Source organism: Stegostoma tigrinum, chromosome 5 (assembly GCF_030684315.1).
Source record: "Stegostoma tigrinum isolate sSteTig4 chromosome 5, sSteTig4.hap1, whole genome shotgun sequence".
Lineage (NCBI taxonomy): Eukaryota > Metazoa > Chordata > Chondrichthyes > Orectolobiformes > Stegostomatidae > Stegostoma > Stegostoma tigrinum.
In genome coordinates this window covers 85,409,813-85,429,519 of record NC_081358.1, presented here as the reverse complement: position 1 = coordinate 85,429,519, position 19,707 = coordinate 85,409,813, and the positions used below count along the sequence as shown (strand labels likewise).

Below are 19,707 nucleotides of genomic sequence, written 5' to 3'. Positions count from 1 at the left end.
AACTGGCCATTCACTTAGGGGAAGAGCTCGTGAATACAAAATTCCAAGCCTTGCACCACATAGCCCAACTTCAAGGAATTCCATCGTGTGTGCTGCTGGGCCAGGTAGTGCTTCCTTTCTTGTGGCTCATCTGACTCTCTACAGTCCAGCATTATCTATCATATGCCAATGGAAACTATCTTTCCCAGACAACAACTTCTTAGGACTTCTGCGCATCCTCTTCATCCAATGCCACCCTATCTCATTGGACATGAGGACCCACTGACGTAAGTTTATCTGCATAGTCCTTTTGTAAGACATGATAGTACCTTCTCAAATGGCATAACAAGCCACACTATTATATCAAAAGGAATGAAATTGGATGGGGCACCTAGCAACAACCAAGGTACCGAAAGACCACAGCAAAATTAGCCTTGTTGACCCTACAAAGAATATCTTGCTAACATGCAAAAATTGGGACAGCTGTTTCATAGACAGGTCAAGCAGCAGCCTGTCATCATCATTCTCACAGAAAAATACCTTACAATGTCCTAGATACCACAATCACCATTCCTGGATGTGTCCTTTCCCAGCAGCAGGAAAGACCCAGCAGAAATGGTGGTAAAGTGATATACAACTGGGAGGAATTTGCCTGGGAGTCCTTTTACGTTGATTCCGGACACCATGAATTTTCACAGCATCAGGTCAAACATGGACAAGGAACCTCCTGCTGATTACTATGTATTGTCCTCCCTCAGCTGTTGACTTTGTGCACGATTTATGTTGAACAGTTGGAGGAAGTTCTGAGGATGACAAGGGCGCAGAATGTACTCTGCATGGGAGATTTCAACATCCAACCCAAGAGTGGCTTGGCAGTAGTGCTACTGATCAAGATGGTCACATCCTAAAGCTGCTACACTGTGTCTGAGCAGCTGGTGAAGGAACCAGCAAGAGGGAAAACATATTTGACCTCATCCTCACCAATGTTCCTGCTACAGATGTATTTGTCCATGACAGTATCAGTAGGAGTGACCACAGTACATTCCTTGTGGAAACAGTCATGCCTTAACATATTGTAAAGTATGATCATTGTAATGTGGCACTGTCACTGTGCTAAATGGGATAGACTTCAAACAGATCTAGCAACTGAGGACTGGGCATCCATGAGGTGCTGTGGACCATTAGCAGCAGCAGAAATGGACTCCAACATAATCTTCAACCCCATGGCATGGCATGGCATAACCCCACTCTACCATTACCATCAAGCTAGGAAATCAACTCTGTTTCAATGAACAGTGCAGAAGCAACACCAGGGATAATTAAAACTGAAGTTGCAAAACAGGACTATCTGCATACCAAACAGAATAAGCAGCAAGTGATAGACTAAGCAAACCCACACTAACAGATCAAATTTAAATTTCTGTACTTCTGCCACATCTATTTGTGAATAGGAGTGAACAATTAAACAACTCACTGGAGGAGAAGGCTTCACAAATACCCCCATCCTCAATGATGGGAGAGCCCAGGACATCAGTGCAAATGACAAGACTTCTTCCCTGGCTTACTATCAACAATCCCGTTGTCCATCTATTCCTTAATCTCTCGGGGCTCCCCATCTACCTATCCACTCAGTCCTTTCACACCATCCCCCATTATCAGCAGAAATATCATTTTTTCCCAGCTATCAGTTCCGTATCCTTTTGAGAGAGTATTGTGGTTGGTTATGCCATTTCAGAGGGCATTTGAGAAGGCACCATCATGTCTTACAAAAGGACTATGCAGATAAACTTACATCAGTGAGTCCTCGTGCCCAGTGAGATAGGGTGGCATTGGATGAAGATGATGTGGAGAAATCCTATGAAGTTGTCATCTGGGAAAGACAGTTTCCATTGGCATATGATAGATAATGCTGGACTATAAATAGTCAGAGGAGTCACAAGAAAGGAAGTACTACCTGGGCCAGCAGCCCACATGATGGAATTCCTTGAAGTTGGGTTATGTGGTGCAAGGCTTAGAATTTTGTATTCAGGAGCTCTTCCCCTGAGTGAATGGCCAGTTTCATGGAGAGCGGCTTGCAGTGCGTGGGTAAGTAGAGAATGCCCATTTGATTTCAGCCTGGATCAGTCAATGACAGTGGTGATACACATGTTTGGAGTAGATGTCAGTTTTGAAAAGGCTCAATATTGGTGGGGAATGAAAAACTTGAGTGCACAGTCTCAGGAACAGGGCAACGATTCAGAAGTGAGAATGAGAAGAAAATTTCTTTGAACTTAAAATATTAACTCTACTTTTCCTCCACAGATGCTACCAGTCCTGTTCACTTCCAATAGCAATTTCCATTTTTTGTTGTGTTTCAGAACTCTAGCACCCATAGTTCTTTATCTTACTGTACCTTCTAAAAGAAGCACTTCAAAATTCAGCAAAGAATTTAGTAAGAATCTTCCAAACCCACAACCACTTCCATCTACAAGAACAAGGTACCAGATACGTGAGAACACCACCACCTGCAGGTTCCCCTCCAAACCACTCACCAAGCTGACTCAGAAATACACTCCATTCCTTCAGTGTTGCTGGGTCAAAATCCTGGAATTCACTCCCTAAACGCATTGTGGGGCTACGTATAGCAAATGGACTGTTGTGGTTCAAGAAGGCAGATCTTTTCTACCTGCCCAGCTAACAATCCCCATGCCCCACGAGTCATTTTTAAAAAAACACATCTTGCTCTGCTACTTCTTGCTGCGCTCTGGTGGTGTTACAGGATTCTAGCCTTTCCTCCACCACATCAGAATCTGTGGGAGTCACGAAATGACATTGAAACTAGGCTTTGAGGAGAAGCTTCATTTATGGCATGCTGTCAGATGGAGGATTGGATAACACCCATTTTTATCAATTGATTGCACTGTCTTTTCACCAGTGTGCACCTTCTTCCCTGCCAGATTACAGCTGTCCCTCTTCCCAATGTGGAGGCAGGGAATTCTTACTCACAGTCAGTCTTTCACTTTTTTTGCGCTGAATGCTTCTCCAAGTATAAAATATTGCAATGCTCAGTTAGCTTACTGTTAACTCTGCAACCAATGCCATTGATTGATTGAGATTAACTGCATGTCTCACTGTTGGCTATGAGGCTTGCTGAAGTTTCAGCAAGTCCCTGGCATGCTTAATGCACATTTGGAAGCATGACGACACACTGGTTTCTCAGCTATGTCCACTTGAAGTCGAATATTCAAAGTCCTGGTCTGAAACTCTGGCATTGCATTCACCTTGACCGAGGTAGAAGATAATTGAACATTCTTCAACTCTGCAACCAATTCTTATGAACTTATGCCGCTATCTCGGCTACCTGCAGTAAAGTTACTTTGATTTTTTGGGAAACTGGTGGGAGGGATAGCTTCTTTTATCCACTGGAAAGCAACATGTAACCTTTTCCCCTCATAGCCTCTCAGAAGCCCTTAATGTTAGCATCAGAGAGTTGAGAGGCAGCCCTACATCAAGTCCCAGCTCTCTTTCCCTTCAGGGTCTCTGGAGCTCATATTTTCTGCTGTAAAAGGCAGTCACAGTAAAAGGTGCTGTGGAAGTTTAAAGAGGAACCACACTTCTTCAATTCAATTTCCATTTTCACAGTTGCCCACTATTTAAAAATAGTTGTATCTACAAGTCCAATCTTGGAACAAGGCCAGGACCAGAAAACGGTCCCATCATTGGATTTCTGATGCTGGAAGGAAATGTCTGCTTATGGTATGTGAAACCGAGTATGCAAGTGACACCTGAAAAAGGAAAACTTTATCCTAAACTTACACAGTTTAAAACAGGCAAGTGGTCTGAAGAGTACCTCTGTAATTGTGCTCATTGCCTTTTAGATTACTATAAAATAAATGGGCATTGATCACATATTACAGTTTAAGGCAAATTATCTCATTGTTTTATAATTGGGTAGTTCCTATTAGTAAAAAGTCTGCCTCTTGAAAGAGTTGTAAATGTGCCCAAATGTTTTAGATTTCTAACTAGTCCAAAAATGTCAATGTTTGGGCCACCCTTGGTCTACACAATCAAATAATTATATAGAGGCAGACTTCTAATAAGGAAATATCCAACAAGAATTTGATATTGGAGATCCAACCAAGACTGAAAATTACGAGCAATTGATGTCAGTTGCCCGTAATACTTTATTCACTCTGGTAAGGCAGCAGCTTTTAAAATATTTAAAAGGTGAAATGAATAGAAAGTGTCTGAATCAAAAAAAAAGCAGACATCCCTTCTTGTGATGCAGTGGTAGTGTCCCTTATTCTAGGCCCGGAGACTTGGGTTCAAGACCCACCTGTTCTAGAGGTGTGCAATAACATCTCTGAACAGGGTGGTTGGAAAAAAAAACAGGTCAAACAGACAGGGCTGCAGAAAAAGCAAGTGTTTGAGCAATTTTGATGAGAACGAGAAGGCAGATAAGAAATGAACATTTAAGAGAAGCAACGTGAACCAAGAATCAGATGTCGCTTTTTCCCCAAATTGCACTGAACTGAGTGGATTGTTAGGCCATTTCAGAGGGCAGTTAAAACTTAAAGAAAGTACTGGGGTCCTGGAAACACATGTGGACCAATGATGGCAGATTCCTATTCCTAAAAGAAATCAGTGAACTAGATATGTTTTATACAAAATAGATTGATAATTGTTATAGTTACCATTGTTCGAGTCTAGCTTTATATTCCAGATTTACTATGAATTTAAATTTCACCAGCATGTTACAGGGGGATTGAGTTTAAGAGTCGTGAGATCTTGTTGCAGCTCTATAAAACTTTGGTTAGACCGCACTTGGAATACTGCGTCCAGTTCTGGTCGCCCTATTATAGGAAAGATGTGGATGCTTTGGAGAGGGTTCAGAGGAGGTTTACCAGGATGCTGCCTGGACTGGAGGGCTTATCTTATGAAGAGAGGTTGACTGAGCTCAGACTTTTTTCATTGGAGAAAAGGAGGAGGAGAGGAGACCTAATTGAGGTATACAGGATAATGAGAGGCATAGATAGAGTTGATAGCCAGAGACTATTTCCCAGGGCAGAAATGGCTATCACGAAGGGTCATAGTTTTAAGCTGGTTGGTGGAAAGTATAGAGGGGATGTCAGAGGCAGGTTCTTTACACAGAGATAATGGGAACTGCAGATGCTGGAGATTCCAAGATAATAAAATGTGAGGCTGGATGAACACAGCAGGCCAAGCAGCATGTCAGGAGCACAAAAGGTGACGTTTCGGGCCTAGACCCTTCATCAGAGGTAGAGAGTTGTGAGAGCATGGAATGCGTTGCCAGCAGCAGTTGTGGAAGCAAGGTCATTGGGGTCATTTAAGAGACTGCTGGACATGCATATGGTCACAGAAATTTGAGGGTGCATACATGAGGATCAACGGTCGGCACAACATCGTGGGCTGAAGGGCCTGTTCTGTGCTGTACTGTTCTATGTTCCCAAAACATTACTGTCAGCCTCTTGATCACTAATCAGTGATAGAGATCTACAGCTCAGAAAAAGGTTCCATGGCCCATCACAATGAGTGCCAGTCAAAAACTACCAGCGAAGTATTCTAATCCCATTTTCCAGCACTTGATCCATAGCCCTATATGCCTTGGCATTACAAGCACACATCTAAATAATTAAGTGAGTGTTTCTGCCTCTATCATATCTACAAGTAGCATATTCTACATTCCTACCACCCTGTGGATGAAAAGGTTTTTCCTTATCTCTTCTAAACCTTACGCACTTTACCTATGTTCTCTGGTCATTATGACAGTGCCATTATACAACCATTAACTACTGATGTAGTGCTTTTCATGGGAACCACATCATCAAAGCATTTTAAACAAGGAAGTATTTTTGAAATGTCAGTGCATGTTGTAGCAGATTGATGATCTGACAGAGAATTTTACAAAAGCAGTGGGTTTGGGGGAGTTTGAATAAGATTGTCAAACATGTTGCTCAAATTGTCAAATAAAATTTGATCTCAAACCTTGAAGACTGATATGTTAATTAAAATTTTTACTTTGCATTAAGAGTCAGCTCATCATCATAATTGCGCAACACAATGGATTAGGTGTTTAGCAACTCCATAAATGGAACTACACTCTACATTTTTGTATTAACCTAGTGTGCATTGTGAACTGCACTATAATATTTCTATGATTTCTTAGATAAATTATTGTCACCTCTCTTCCTTTTCCTAAGCACTTTGATGGATTTTGCACGCATATGGTCTAATTTTTGCAGCACAATATAAACGCTATTTATTGTGAACATTTGTAGACGCTGAGCACCAGGGAACCACTAAACCATTAGACACATTCATGGATTTTACAACTTGTACCATAATTCTCTTTCAGTCCTGTGATACTAAGTTAATTTATGATGTTCTCAGCAGCTAGTAGTGTAAATACAATCTTCTTCTGTAAAGCTGCAGGATGTCAAATGTGGACAAAGTCACAGCATTATGTATTATTGGCTGGTTTGTCTCAAGTCCAGCAGCAAATTTGCATAAATCACATTTGCTTACAAAATAACAGTCTCATGCAGGTATGCATAGTCACATATGCTATTAGTGTGTAGACCACTTTTTTTTGAGGGAGGTTATACCATGGAGGTTCTACTTATCTCTTTTTGTTGATCAAAGTGTTATGATCACAGTAGAGACCAGTAGTGTTTTCTTTCAGAATCCAAAAACCTCAGGTATTTACCACTAGAATGATTACACAAAATTCAGTCTAAAACAACAATTTTTTACACCAAAGTCAAAGAACATCAATGCTAATGACTATCTTGATAGCTTTACCATGACTGACTACTTGGAAGTACAAAGAAAACGTACAAAAGGTCTCTACTGTGATCATGGTACACCAATACCATCAACAAGTGACATGTACAGCCTCCACGAATGACCTCCTTTAAAAGCAGTCTATAGGATCCACCCTCTCCATACCAAGGCCATCACACCTTTTCATTCAAGGATGGCCCAACATGCAACTGTGCTTATGTGGATCATACCAATCGCTATTTTGTGAATGAATGTGGACGATAAAAGTTTGCTGCAGAAATCAAGGCAAGTCACCTAAGACACCACATTGTGACTTTGCTGTCCAGCTCTGACATCTTACACCTTTACACAAGATGAATCTAAACTGAACTTTTGAGCTCAATTGTTCAACTATGCTTAATTTAACTTTCAACTGAAAATATTCAAGTCTGAGGTTTTGTAAAAATGAAACACTTGCTCTATTTGTTCGAACTTCTGCTTACTTACTGTAAAAGTTTTATCTTCAAATCACCTTCAGTCATTCCAAGTTTGTAAACTCACGTTTATAACACAGGCTTTGCTACTTTAAGTGTAGTCACTTCAGGGCAGAACTTTCCAGGTTCCAGTGTTCCTAAATCTTGTGTTTAGAACTCTCTTATTTATCAGCTCAGCTAGCCCAGAAGTTCAACTCACCCAGTAAAGCACTTCAGTTATCAAGGCTTTTAAAAAACCCTATTGGTCACCACAGCATTGCAAATGATTCCTACATGAAAGAGATGCTCCCAAAATTCAGTTTATGCTGAGCTAAAGTTAAAGTATATGAATATAGAATGACACCCAAGAACCTATGTACTCCTCAAAATTAACTTTGGATTGATCCTTTTTTCTGCATGATCATCTGGGCAATTTGTTCATATGATTTGTTACTAGTAGCTAGTGGCTGTTTAGGAATAATACTTTGAGAAATATTCTTAAAGGGACCATCAACCCAACATGAAATACGTCCCTCACAAAAGAAAAACACATGAATCATCATAGTTGCCCAAAGTTCACATCCTCTTTGAAAATCCTACACTGCTCAAACTATTCGCAAAGATTAAATATGGTTTGTTATGAGTGCACGTGGTAGGTTTTGAAGTTCTCCATGGTGTGCCATATCAGTGTACTATGGATTACCTCCATTGGTCTGTTTTGGATGGTATCCAAAAGTTTGGTATGGCTGCTCCCTGCCCACACTGGAGAATAGTATTCTGCTGTAAAGTAGACAAAATCAAGGCAGGCAGCCTATGAGCTGGTGTCAGCTTGTTTCCACATTGTTTTTACTTTTATAAAAGCAAAACACTGCTGGTGCAGGAAATCTGAAATGAATACAGGACACTGGACAAACTCAGGTCTGGCAGCATCTGTGGTGAAAGAATAGAGTAAACATTTTGAGTCTGGGATGACTTCTCCTGACCTGAAGGACCTAAAGTGTTAGCTCCATTTTACTCTCCACACATGCTCTGAATAGCCAAGTATTTTCAGAATTCTTTTTGTCTTTCAGATTTTCAGAACCAAAATATTTTGTTTTGCAGTGCAATATCCATTTTACAAATTTCCAGAACTCCAGCTTGGAGCAATGCATAAGGTAGCCTGCATAGTGTAGTCATCTGGTACTCAAAGTTGGGAAGGAGCAGAAAAAGAAAAATTTTGCCACAGACAAAGTACATTTGATAAAAGTAACTGTAGAAGGTATCAGCGTGTCTTTTGGATACATTAGCTTAAAAGCAAAACTACAGACTGAGGAAAAATTATATTGAGTGGTGATTAAAGATCTGGACATTTTGCAGAACCTAGTGAATGACTACAACAGCCAGAAAATGAATTTTCCATAATCAAATTTCATTGCTGTAACTGCAAGAAGCAGGATAAATTGTCAACCTCTATTTTACTTGATTTAATTAAATAATGACTGCAGAAGCAGAGACATGACACTTTAATCTTTTGTGCCTTCTTTTTTTAAAAAAAGAACAACAGCTTTGGTCAATATAAAAACTGAATGTTACAAAGAGCTTCTTTGTTGTAATTCTACATGACAGGTTGTCCTAGAGAAAATGTTATCCTCTTGTACAAAACATATACTGTAAACATTTCATGAGATATACTAGGTAGTCTGGCCCGAGCATACATTGAACTAACTGAACTATCCAAACTGTGTCACAATCCATTTGAACACTGAACAGTTAGAGAAGGCAGGATATATTTTAAGATGTTTGCCTAACAAGCAATAAGCTACCAAAAATTAAACAATTTATTGACTGTATATTTACTGTAATCTGCACTGTGATTATCACACTAGTGCGCACCCTACTTACCAGATGCTTACTAGACATTAGTAAGTCATCTAAGATTTCAGATGGTAAAGCATGCTGGCCTTGTCAGCAATGCCCACATCCCGTGAAGTAAAAGAAATGAAAAATGCTACAGCTTCATCAACATCAAGTGTTTTGGCCACGTTCTGCTATTAGACACAATTCCTCCATACACACACAACCTTCAACACAGAAATGTGTGAATTAGCAGAATTATGGTCAAACTGGCCTAAAAAGACCACATGTTTAGAGGAACAAATATCTTTTGTAGTCAACAAACAGCACATCAGGAGACTACTTAAGTTCAGTTCTAAACTGAGATAGGTTTTCCTGTACATTATAGGACAAAAAAACTCTCCTAAAGTGCAAGAACCAAAAGGCACTTAAAAAGTGTGCAGTATATAAAAATAATCAAATTTCTCTGCTACCCTATTAAAAAAGGCAGTAGAAAAGTCATTAGTGAAGTAAATATTTTTGTTGCAACATTAATAAGATTATGCCATGGCAGTATCACATTCAACTGCAGGAAACAAAATTATATTGTTTGCTACATGGCAGTGCTAAGAAACAAACTGAACAATCATATAAAATAAATGTCCATGTAGGACTTAAACATGTAAAGGACACAAGTTCAGAAACCTTAAACTTTTGTCTTGACCATAATGCTGTAGTGAACTTCACAAATCGGAACAAAGTAGTTTATGAAGGCTGAACAGGTGGTCCAGAGGTAGATTCAATATCTTGGGATGGCAATCATAATAGTTAAAACTGGCTACTTAAAATCTGCACATCAAAAAGATCACAGACACCTTCATTTTCATCCAGGTTGAAACTGTATTCATCAACTGGCGGAGGAGAAAGTCGAAGGAGGGGAAAGACTGCAAGATAAACAGACCACATTACTTGAAGAAATTGAAAAAAAACTTCAGTCACCATATTTCCTCCTGCATAATGATGCCACCTGTAGGTTGCAGGAACAGCAATTCATATTCTGCTTGGGAACCCTGCAGCCCAATGGTATCAATGTGGATCTCACCAGCTTCAAAATCTCCCCTCCCCCCACTGCATCCCAAAACTAGCCCAGCCTGTCCCTGCCTCCCTAACCTGTTCTTCCTCTCACCTATCCCCTCCTCCCACCTTAAGCCGCACCTCCATTTCCTACCTACTAACCTCATCCCGCCCCCTTGACCTGTCCGCCCTCCCCAGGCTGACCTATCGCCTCCCTACCACCCCACCCATAGTGTCCTATTTTCTCCTCTATCCATCTTTGGCCCGCCTCCCCCTCTCTCCCTATTTATTTTAGAATCCTCTCCCCATCCCCCTGTTCTGGTGAAGGGTCTAGGCCAGATACATCAGCTTTTGTACTCCTAAGATGCTGCTTGGCCTGCTGTGTTCATCCAGTTCCACACTTTGTTATCTCGGATTCTCCAGCATCTACAGTTCCCATTATCTCAAATTTAAACATTGACTTTTTCCCTTTGTCACAAATTATCTCCTTTTTGTTGAAAACATGTGGCTGCTCCTCACATTTATTTGTTGAGGATTTCATACAATATTGTTTGACTGAATGGTTATTTTTCGTTTGGGTGAGATTCAGCAGGTTGCACAATGGTAGGAAATCAAATTCTCTCACCCAGTTCAGAAAGGTGCTCTTCAAGTCCAATTTTAACTCACTCAACTTAGCAGTAAGGCTAACTGTAACATTTTTACTAGCCCTCCCTGTTGGAGATAAGCAGATGCAGCACTGATTGGTAATAAAATTGGACAACTTCCATAGGAATACTCCTAATTGTGCACAGATAAAAATACAGGGTTTCTATGGTTCTTTTCTTAAAAGGGATGTTTTATTTCAGACTATATACCTTCGTTCTAAAATAGACAAACTCACCAACAATCAGTTTAAGAACAACCGGCTATTTGACTTAAACTTCACTCTACTAATAACTTGAACTCTACAATTATGGCATCTATGTTCACTTTGAATGTCTCATCTTTTTGCAACCATCATTCTGCCACTAAGGACAGAGTTTTGTACAATATTATGTGGCTTAGATGGTTGCCCCTTGCTTCCATCTGAAGATTATGGGTTATTAGAACTGCAAAGCAGGAAAAAATGTTAAATATGTACAGGATCCAAATAAGATCTTACTTGGGAAATTCTGAACATTTCAGATCTCCATAATATGGAAAACAAAACATGGAGGCACTGCAAAGAACATACAAAAAGAATCATCAGGATCATACCAGTATAGAGCTGATATACTGTTGCAGTAAGGCTGAACAGGGTAGAATCCTTTTCTCTGGAAAGCAGAAGGCTGAGAAATGGCCTTAAAAGAGGTCCTTAAGATTACAAAAGGATTTGGCAGGGTAATTCAACAGAGTGGATGAAAGTGTGAAGTTGCAGAAAAGCAACATTCCCTTTATAATAAGCCCACTTTAATCTTGAGGGAACTGTAAAATGCAACAACTGGGCATACACAACAAACAAAATTTGATGGAGCATCATGGGGCTGTAGCCCCACCTATCGTTTTCTTCTTACACCCCCCAACCCATCTTCTGCATATAAACCAACATTGTCCTAGATACCATCAGTTCTGAGGAAGGGTCACTGGATCCAAAACATCGAATCTGATTTTTCTTCACAGGTGCTGCCAGATCTGCTGAGTTTTTCCAGTAACTTCTGTTTTTGTTCCTGATTTACAGCATCTGCAGTTCATTTGATTTTTATTTAGATGGAGAAAATGTATGCAAGATTTACCACAATTACGAGCTACAACTATAATAGTAACTCAAATTTAAAAAGGAATGCAGGGAAAATTTGTTTACCCCAAAATAACAGAATTGGGACTCACTATCAGAAGGAATGTTTGACTAGAAGAAATGAATTTAAGGAAAATCTAAATAAACACAAGGAAGAATAGGAAGTTACTTTGAAGAATTTAAATGAAGTAGAGTAAAAGGAAGCTCATCTGAAGCATAAACACCAATATGGCTCCATTAGGTTGAATGGTCTATTCCCATGCAACAAACAGTATCGACTAGAGTCAGTATTACAGCATGGAAACTGACCCTTTAGTCTAACTCGTTCATACTAACCAGGTATCTTAAACTCAACTAGTCCCATTTTCCTGCAATTGGTAGATAAGGTGAATATCTAAGGTCTTTTTGCAGGGGTAGCGGAGTCCAAACTAGAGGGCATAGGTTTATGGTGAGAGGGAAAAGATTCAAAAGAGATTGGAGGGGCACCTTTTTCCACAGAGAGGTTGATATATATATGGAATGAGCTGTCAGAGGAAGTGGTAGAGGTGAGTACAATACAATATTTAATCGACATTTGGCCAGGTACATGAATAGGAAAATTAATTAGAGGGATACGGGCCCAATGCAAGCAAGGGACACACCAAATTTAAAGATAAGTTTAAAGTGTGTAGCTTGCTATGGGCATTTATGGTTAGTATACAGTGAAAGGTGGTTATTTTATAAAACACCACTTCCAACAAGGAACATCACGAGCAAGGAATTAATATAGTGAAATATGGGGCTACACAACTTTATGAAATGTGGTTTCAGCACTGTTCCCTAATAGGGCAATAGACATTGTATTTGGTGAGGATGTCTGCAAAATGGTGCAGAGAGGAATATATATGCTTTTAAATAATAAGCATAAGAACCATAGGAATATTATTGCACAAGAGATCATTCAGCCATCTGAATCTGTGCTGCTCAAAGTTCCACTTCCCCATAACTATGTACTATACTGATATGAATTTTGAGGAGATTAACAAATGGCGGAAATCTTTGTTTCCTTTCTGTGGCTTTGGCTGTTTAAAAATAATTCAGCCATCACATCCACAAAGTTTCCATCTGCTTGCTTCTCATCTTTTCCTATGATCTGGCATAAATTGAAACGCTTAAAATTGGTACTTTAGTGCTTTTGTTCATTGGATTGTAATGTTGTTTCTTCTAGCAAGGATGTTGTATAAAATCTTGACTTACATACAACAGTAAGATTTATTTAATCAAAATGTCTTAAATGTTACACAATTTTTGTGCTTTATGTTTTATCATGTGGATCAATAGAAAAATTCTCATTCACCTGGAGATTACATTTCTGTCAGACTCAGCAAGTGCTTGTGGGAGATACAATGGTCTTTTAAAGAAATTTTAAAAAACACAAATTTTACAGCAGCATTAGGCAACACATAACTTACCATCTGATGACATAAATTCATCCATTATGTCTCCATCAATAGTTCCTGAAATTTAAAAAAATGTATGGGTCATTTAAAAAAAATGAACATTATGCAAGCAGAGGTCTCCAAAAGATCGCAAAACTATTCAACATATTTGGCTAAAATTGTATCTGGGTTGATCTAATTTCCTGGTTCCAACCCTGCACACAAGATGCCGTCATGCCCAATTTTTAATTAAAAAGCCAATTATCGGCCAGAGGGCACATTCACCATCCAATTAAGGATTGGTAGATGGGTACTGAAAACTGGAGAGGCAATGGGGTAAAGGAGAGAGACAGCTTCAAGATGGAAGTGTTCCTGTACTTAAAAAGAAAATTACAGCTTAAAAATGATCACAGGTACTAGACTGTCCGTATGAAGCTGGAGCCTCTCTCAAAGGTCATTTATAAGTTAGCTGTGGATGGGGTGGTAGGAGAAATCAATAGGAAACCAAGCTGTCTCCTTCCTTTGGCCATGTTAACAGGACACTAAGTTGGATCAAATAGCAAACGGCTGTCATTTTATCCTACTTGGGGCAGGAGCATGTCAGCAAGTCAGCACGTTAGCCAGTTGAGGGAAATTCAAAGCCTACCCACATCTGAAGCTGAAAATTCAGCTAACTTGGTTTATAAAAGAATCTTCCCAACTCTCCTCCACCCCCACGCTACACACACTTTATAAATAAAATTAGTTAAAAAAAATGATTTAACAGCAAAAAGTGGAATACAGATCAGTTTTTCCCAATATGGGTTTGCAAATTATCTCATGACAGGTTATATTTACAATGCTTATAAAGTAATTCATTCATAAAAGTTAGCAATCAGAGTCCAAGGAAATTATGCAAGGATTAGAACGATAACATCAGGTTATATTGATATTATCTTTACACGTGTAACGGTCAATGTATATAACAGGTATCGTCCCAAAAACAATATATTGTCAAGATTAAGTCAGGAGGGAGTTGTACAGTTCTGTTCAGGCAATAGTTGATGAAGGTATACTCATTATTTTAATTAACCATGTTAATTTATCAGGTAGTTGCTTGTTGTTACTAGATTAACATCCAAATACTTCTAACAAACTTGTATCTTGATAACGTAGCATTAGGAGAATATTTTTAACCAGATCATGTTATTCATTTAAATGCAAAATAACTGGGTTACAAATATTTAACACTATTAAATTATATTTGGATTCCAACCCAACACTTTGAGTGTAGCAAAAAAAGCCCTTCTTTTCATAATATTATGAAGCGGGCAAGGTACTTCTTGTGAGAAAACAAAGTGTGAAGCTGGATAAACACAGCAGGCCAAACAGCATCTTAGGAGCACAAAAGCGTCTTGTGCTCAGGCAACCAAGTTTCAGAGAATCTCAGAAGTGGATCCAATTCCTGGAATCAGCCAGATGGACCAAAGTAGCTTTCTGCATTCCTTTGCAAAAGGTTTCAGGACTAGTGTGAAATATGTGGGCTAAAACTTACTTGATAATCAAAGGTGTTAGAGATAGTAGGAACTGCCAATGCTGGAGAATCTGAGATAACACGGTGTGAAGCTGGATGAACACAGCAGGCTAATCAGAGGAGTAGGAAAGTTGACGTTTCGGGTTGAGAAGAAGGGTCTCGACCCGAAACATCAACTTTCCTGCTCCTCTGATGCTGCTTGGCCTGCTGTGTTCATCCAGCTTCACACTGTGTTATCTGATAATCAAAGCTGCTTTGATTTTCACATCAACTAAGGATTAATAACTTATGGTTTACAGGCAGAGAATTCCACAAGCTTTTAATAATTGAACAAAAATGAACATGTTGTATTCTACTCAAATCCTGCATTCTTCCACTGACTCGCATACACTATTAACCATTTGTTTGGTTATAGTTTACATATTGATGAAAAGTGTTAATCCCTGAAATAAAATAGCCCAGCAAGTTTTCAGATTATTGGGAGTATCAGTGTGGCACCCTTGAAATACAACAAGAGACTCGATTCCCCATGCCAGTATGTCTCTAATATTTAATATGCTGAAATCACAAGTGAAAGGAATACTTGTTACAGAGATAGTAGAAACTGCCGATGCTGGAGAACATAGAACATAGAACATAGAACAGTACAGCACAGAACAGGCCCTTCAGCCCACAATGTTGTGCCGACCATTGATCCTCATGGATGCACCCTCAAATTTCTGTGACCATATGCATGTCCAGCAGTCTCTTAAATGACCCCAATGACCTTGCTTCCACAACTGCTGCTGGCAACGCATTCCATGCTCTCACAACTCTCTGCGTAAAGAACCTGCCTCTGACATCCCCTCTATACTTTCCACCAACCAGCTTAAAACTATGACCCCTCGTGCTAGCCATTTCTGCCCTGGGAGAATCTGAGATAACACAGTGTGAAGCTGGATGAACACAGCAGGCCAAGCAGCATCAGAGGACCAGGAAAGCTTTTCTGCTTGGACTGGGCAGCTGGACAAACATTCAATCAGTTCAACATCATCTGGCATAGTGAAGATTGTTTGATTAATGTACAGACTTCTAGATACAACACTGTCCCCTCCACACTGTGGTTGCCAAATCTACTACGTACAGAAAGCACTCAGACTGCCATCTAATGCAAGGGGTGCAAAAGCACTGTCATAGAAACACCACCACCAAATTATTGATGTTGGTCAATACTTTATGATTTTGTGTAACATTTGTCAGATCTCAAATGTAGCAACTATACTGGGTATTTCAAAGATGTTAAAAACTATTTTAACTAATCTGGTATATTCTAGGATTCATATTAAAGTAGAGGACAGCACTCAGCAGAGGCAAGCAACTCAAACAAGAGTAACAGCAGTAGCCCATGCTTCCAGGGACAACAATATTTCTAAAGACAACATATAAAGCAGACCAGAAAGAGACCAATTTTTTTTAAACAACAGAAGACCTAGCTGCAACCAGATATACATTAGTATTGAGAACCCGTTTTAATTTCCGTAGCCCGATGTGATAAAGTAGGTAACATTTTAAAATTATACATCAGCTTGATTGATACTTTAGACCAAAAGAAAACAACTTAAATAAACTCGAGAAACAAGAATAAAAGTGGAATCAGAAAAATTCAAAAGTGGCTGGTTGTGCTACATAAAGTCCATAATCTTTATCCTAGACTTTCCTTACCACTTGAATCTTCTGTTTTGGTTTGCTCATACGATGTTGGAGGATGTTTGAGAATGCTCCCAACATCTGTAGGAAGCAGTGACTGTAATCCATTCTGTTCGCGAATATTCTGTAGAGATTCAGTTGTCAATTCTTTGTAAATGTCTGGTGTATCTGCCATGTTTGAGTAAGGGACATCCGATCCCATACCTGGTAGCTGCTGGCCACAATCTGATTTTAAAATAACATTTTATAACATTTAAAACAAATACATTGTCAACAGTCATTGCCTAGTCATTCCTTATAAGACAAGGACAAATGAAGAAAACAGTAGTGCTATAGCAAGGCAAATCAAGATCCAAGATGACTGATGCTGCATATCTTAAATGTAAAGAAATATCAAAGAATATTACTTGCATGAAATGCAAAATAGTTACAATGGCTTGGTCCATTAATGTATTTACATATTTTATGACAATTTATGAGAACGAGAATCATTTAGCAGTACAAACTTAAACTTGACTTTACTTCCTAATTTAATTTTACATTGTCAGATACAATTGTGAATATGTAATTTTACCAAGACCAGGCATCCTTCGTACATAACCTACATAAATATAAGTTACTAATTCTCAACAACTCACCAGAAGATTGTTTAGCTAACGGAACCTGAACAAGGTATGGTTCCTTTAGGGAGACAACTCGGTCTGAAGGAAGTGGAGTGGAAGACAGTTTTTCTGGTAATGATGGTATTGCAAGCTCCTGCTGCAACTGCATTAGGTCATCTGGTGGTGGAACTGGAAACACTACAGGCTTCGAACAGTTGGGCTCCTTATTAATAAGCAGGACATGAATAGGCCCTGATTGACTCTTCAAATTGATCTGGTACTTTTTTTGTCCATTTGGTCCCTTTTATTGGGAAGAGAAAATAAATATTTTAAAATTTGCATAGTTACTACTAAACTTTTTAATTTTACTTTATACACAAAATATTTTTAAAAACAAGATTGCAAGCGACTCTGATGTTTGTGCTCAAGAATTATGTTCACTGATTACCCGGAGTGAGCATACCCAAAGCCACAGACAGCCATGAACACAAGTGTTTCCCCTTAAAACACCACATTAAATGAAAAGCTCACCTCTTCAATAATCCAACATTAACATTCTTTGGATAAGCATATGGATGATGATGGGATAGTGTCAGGGGAGGGGCTTAGATTAGCTCACAAGTCGGCGCAACATCGAGGGCCGAAGGGCCTGTTCTGCGCTGTACTGTTCTATGTTCGAACATCCTCTGTTGACTCTGGCTCTCATGTAATCTGATGATATCCTGGGCTGATCCCAGCCCCTTTTGATTCCTGGATTTGACAACTGCTGATCTCAGGGAGCCCAATTATCACAAGTGCTGTAGTGACAACAGCAGTGACCAAACCGTACACTCCTGCTCATTAGCTGGCCGTTACACCTTGCTAGTTCCACAATGCAGGAGAATCTTTGGGCTTCACCATTTTGAGGATCCTCTGTGGTCCACAGACCACAGTTTCTTCTCAGACTGTCCTACCTCTGTTCCATTTCCAATCTTGCACCCACAAAAGAACTTGCTTATTCTTGTTCATTACTAAATGAGGAAATAACTCAAACAATCATTTTTTTTTCTTTACAGTTTCTGGTGGGATTTCTATATACTTCGAGCATCTTCTTAAAGACTAAAACATCAGAAATAAATATATTTTTATTTCATAGATGTTTCAAACTATATACAATTATTTAATCAAAGTAGATTATAGAGGTATACTAAACAGACTCTTCATTTAAGTACAAGTTTACCTCAAGAAGTAGTCCCAGAATTTTATAAAACCTACACAATGCCATTCGAACTTCTAAATTATTTCAAGAGTTAACATGGACATGTGCGTCACTTTCCTTCTCAGATTACAAGTACGCATTGGTCAAACCCAAAAAATGTCTCTTTAACTGTCAGTATAAGTGACATTACAAAAGCATGCATTTTCATCACAACCTAAAGTATTTCTAAACTGATTTCAAAAATAATACATGCACTACTGTTCTTTCTTGACACTAGTCCATGCATTTCACCAATCTGTTTATCTCCACCTAACACTAACCTCCTCATAATTCACAATACTTCCAAGTTTTCCATCCACAAATTTTTGCCTGATCAGCAAAATCTGAATTATTAATATAAATCTGAGCCATGGAGAATTTCAGACTAATCCGTCCTCCAGGCTGAAAATGTCCTGTTCACCAGTACACTTTCCTGTTACTCATTAAATTTTGCATTGATATCACCACTGTCTCTTTTATGCCAAGAATTTGTCCTCAAAACAGTTAATTTTGCCCGTAATTTCTAAAAAGCTTCCCCCCACCACGGAGGATAAGCTAACTGGCCTGAAGTTGCTGGGCTGAAATTTGGATCTTTACAGCAAAAGTTAACTTGACTGTATACTCATTAAAATGTGTATAATAAAGCGCAATAATGTATAAAAATATGGGGCACACATGTCTTCAGCTCCATATCAAAAAGTTAACACAGAAGTACAAGAATAAGCAAGCTGATCATAAAACATAATTAATTCCAGGGTAACAGTAAAACATACCAGCTCAGGAATTGGAACTTCCAGTTGTGTGCCAGAAGGGGCCTGGATAGCAAGAAGTGTATCACCTGTTATGGAACCACTAAAGAGTTAGAAAACAAAATTCTTCGGTTTCCAACAAATGTTTATCATAGTTCTATAAATGGACTGAGATCAATGTACATTTTAAAAACAGTAGCTTCAAAATAGTGATTCTCAAAGGATTGGGAAATGTTTTCTTCTGACAATCAAAACACACAACTGGTCTCACTCATTTTTAAACATTGCATTGCCATGTCCTGACTCATTGTAGTAATTTGAAGGAAACTCAAAAAAGAACACATTCTAAATTACCTGAAAAACATAGAAATCAACTCAACATCTCATGCCAGGCCATTTTCCTCTACTAATACTTATCGTAAACAGAAAAGAGCAATGTGGTTTTTCACTCTGCCACGATAAGGGCCGATCAGGGATAGCATAGGGAACTTGTGTGTGGAGCCTGAGGAGGTAGGGGAAGCCCTAAATGAGTTTTTTGCTTCTGTCTTTACGAAAGAAACGACCTGTGTAGTGAATGAAACCTTTGAAGAGCAGGTGTGCATGCTGGAATGGATAGAGATAGAGGAAGCTGATGTACTGAAAATTTTGT

At 39.0% G+C, this 19,707-nt stretch overlaps 1 protein-coding gene across 3 annotated transcripts in view; it reads right to left on the bottom strand.

The window, feature by feature from the left end:
• The window catches only part of LOC125451622 (transcription factor E2F5-like), a 44,825-nt gene that overhangs the window by 7,174 nt on the left and 17,944 nt on the right, over positions 1–19,707 (bottom strand). For 2 of the 3 annotated variants that reach the window (XM_048528960.2, XM_048528961.2), the window contains exons 5-9: positions 19,083–19,147; positions 17,109–17,373; positions 16,486–16,695; positions 13,305–13,349; positions 8,702–9,970 (exon numbers count right to left, since the gene is read on the bottom strand). In XM_048528960.2, coding sequence (XP_048384917.1) covers positions 9,855–9,970; positions 13,305–13,349; positions 16,486–16,695; positions 17,109–17,373; positions 19,083–19,147 — 701 coding nt within the window. In that variant the 3' untranslated portion in view covers positions 8,702–9,854. Of the gene's footprint in view, positions 1–8,701; positions 9,971–13,304; positions 13,350–16,485; positions 16,696–17,108; positions 17,374–19,082; positions 19,148–19,707 lie in introns of those variants that run through there. The other variant, XM_048528962.2, reaches the window with a different exon arrangement.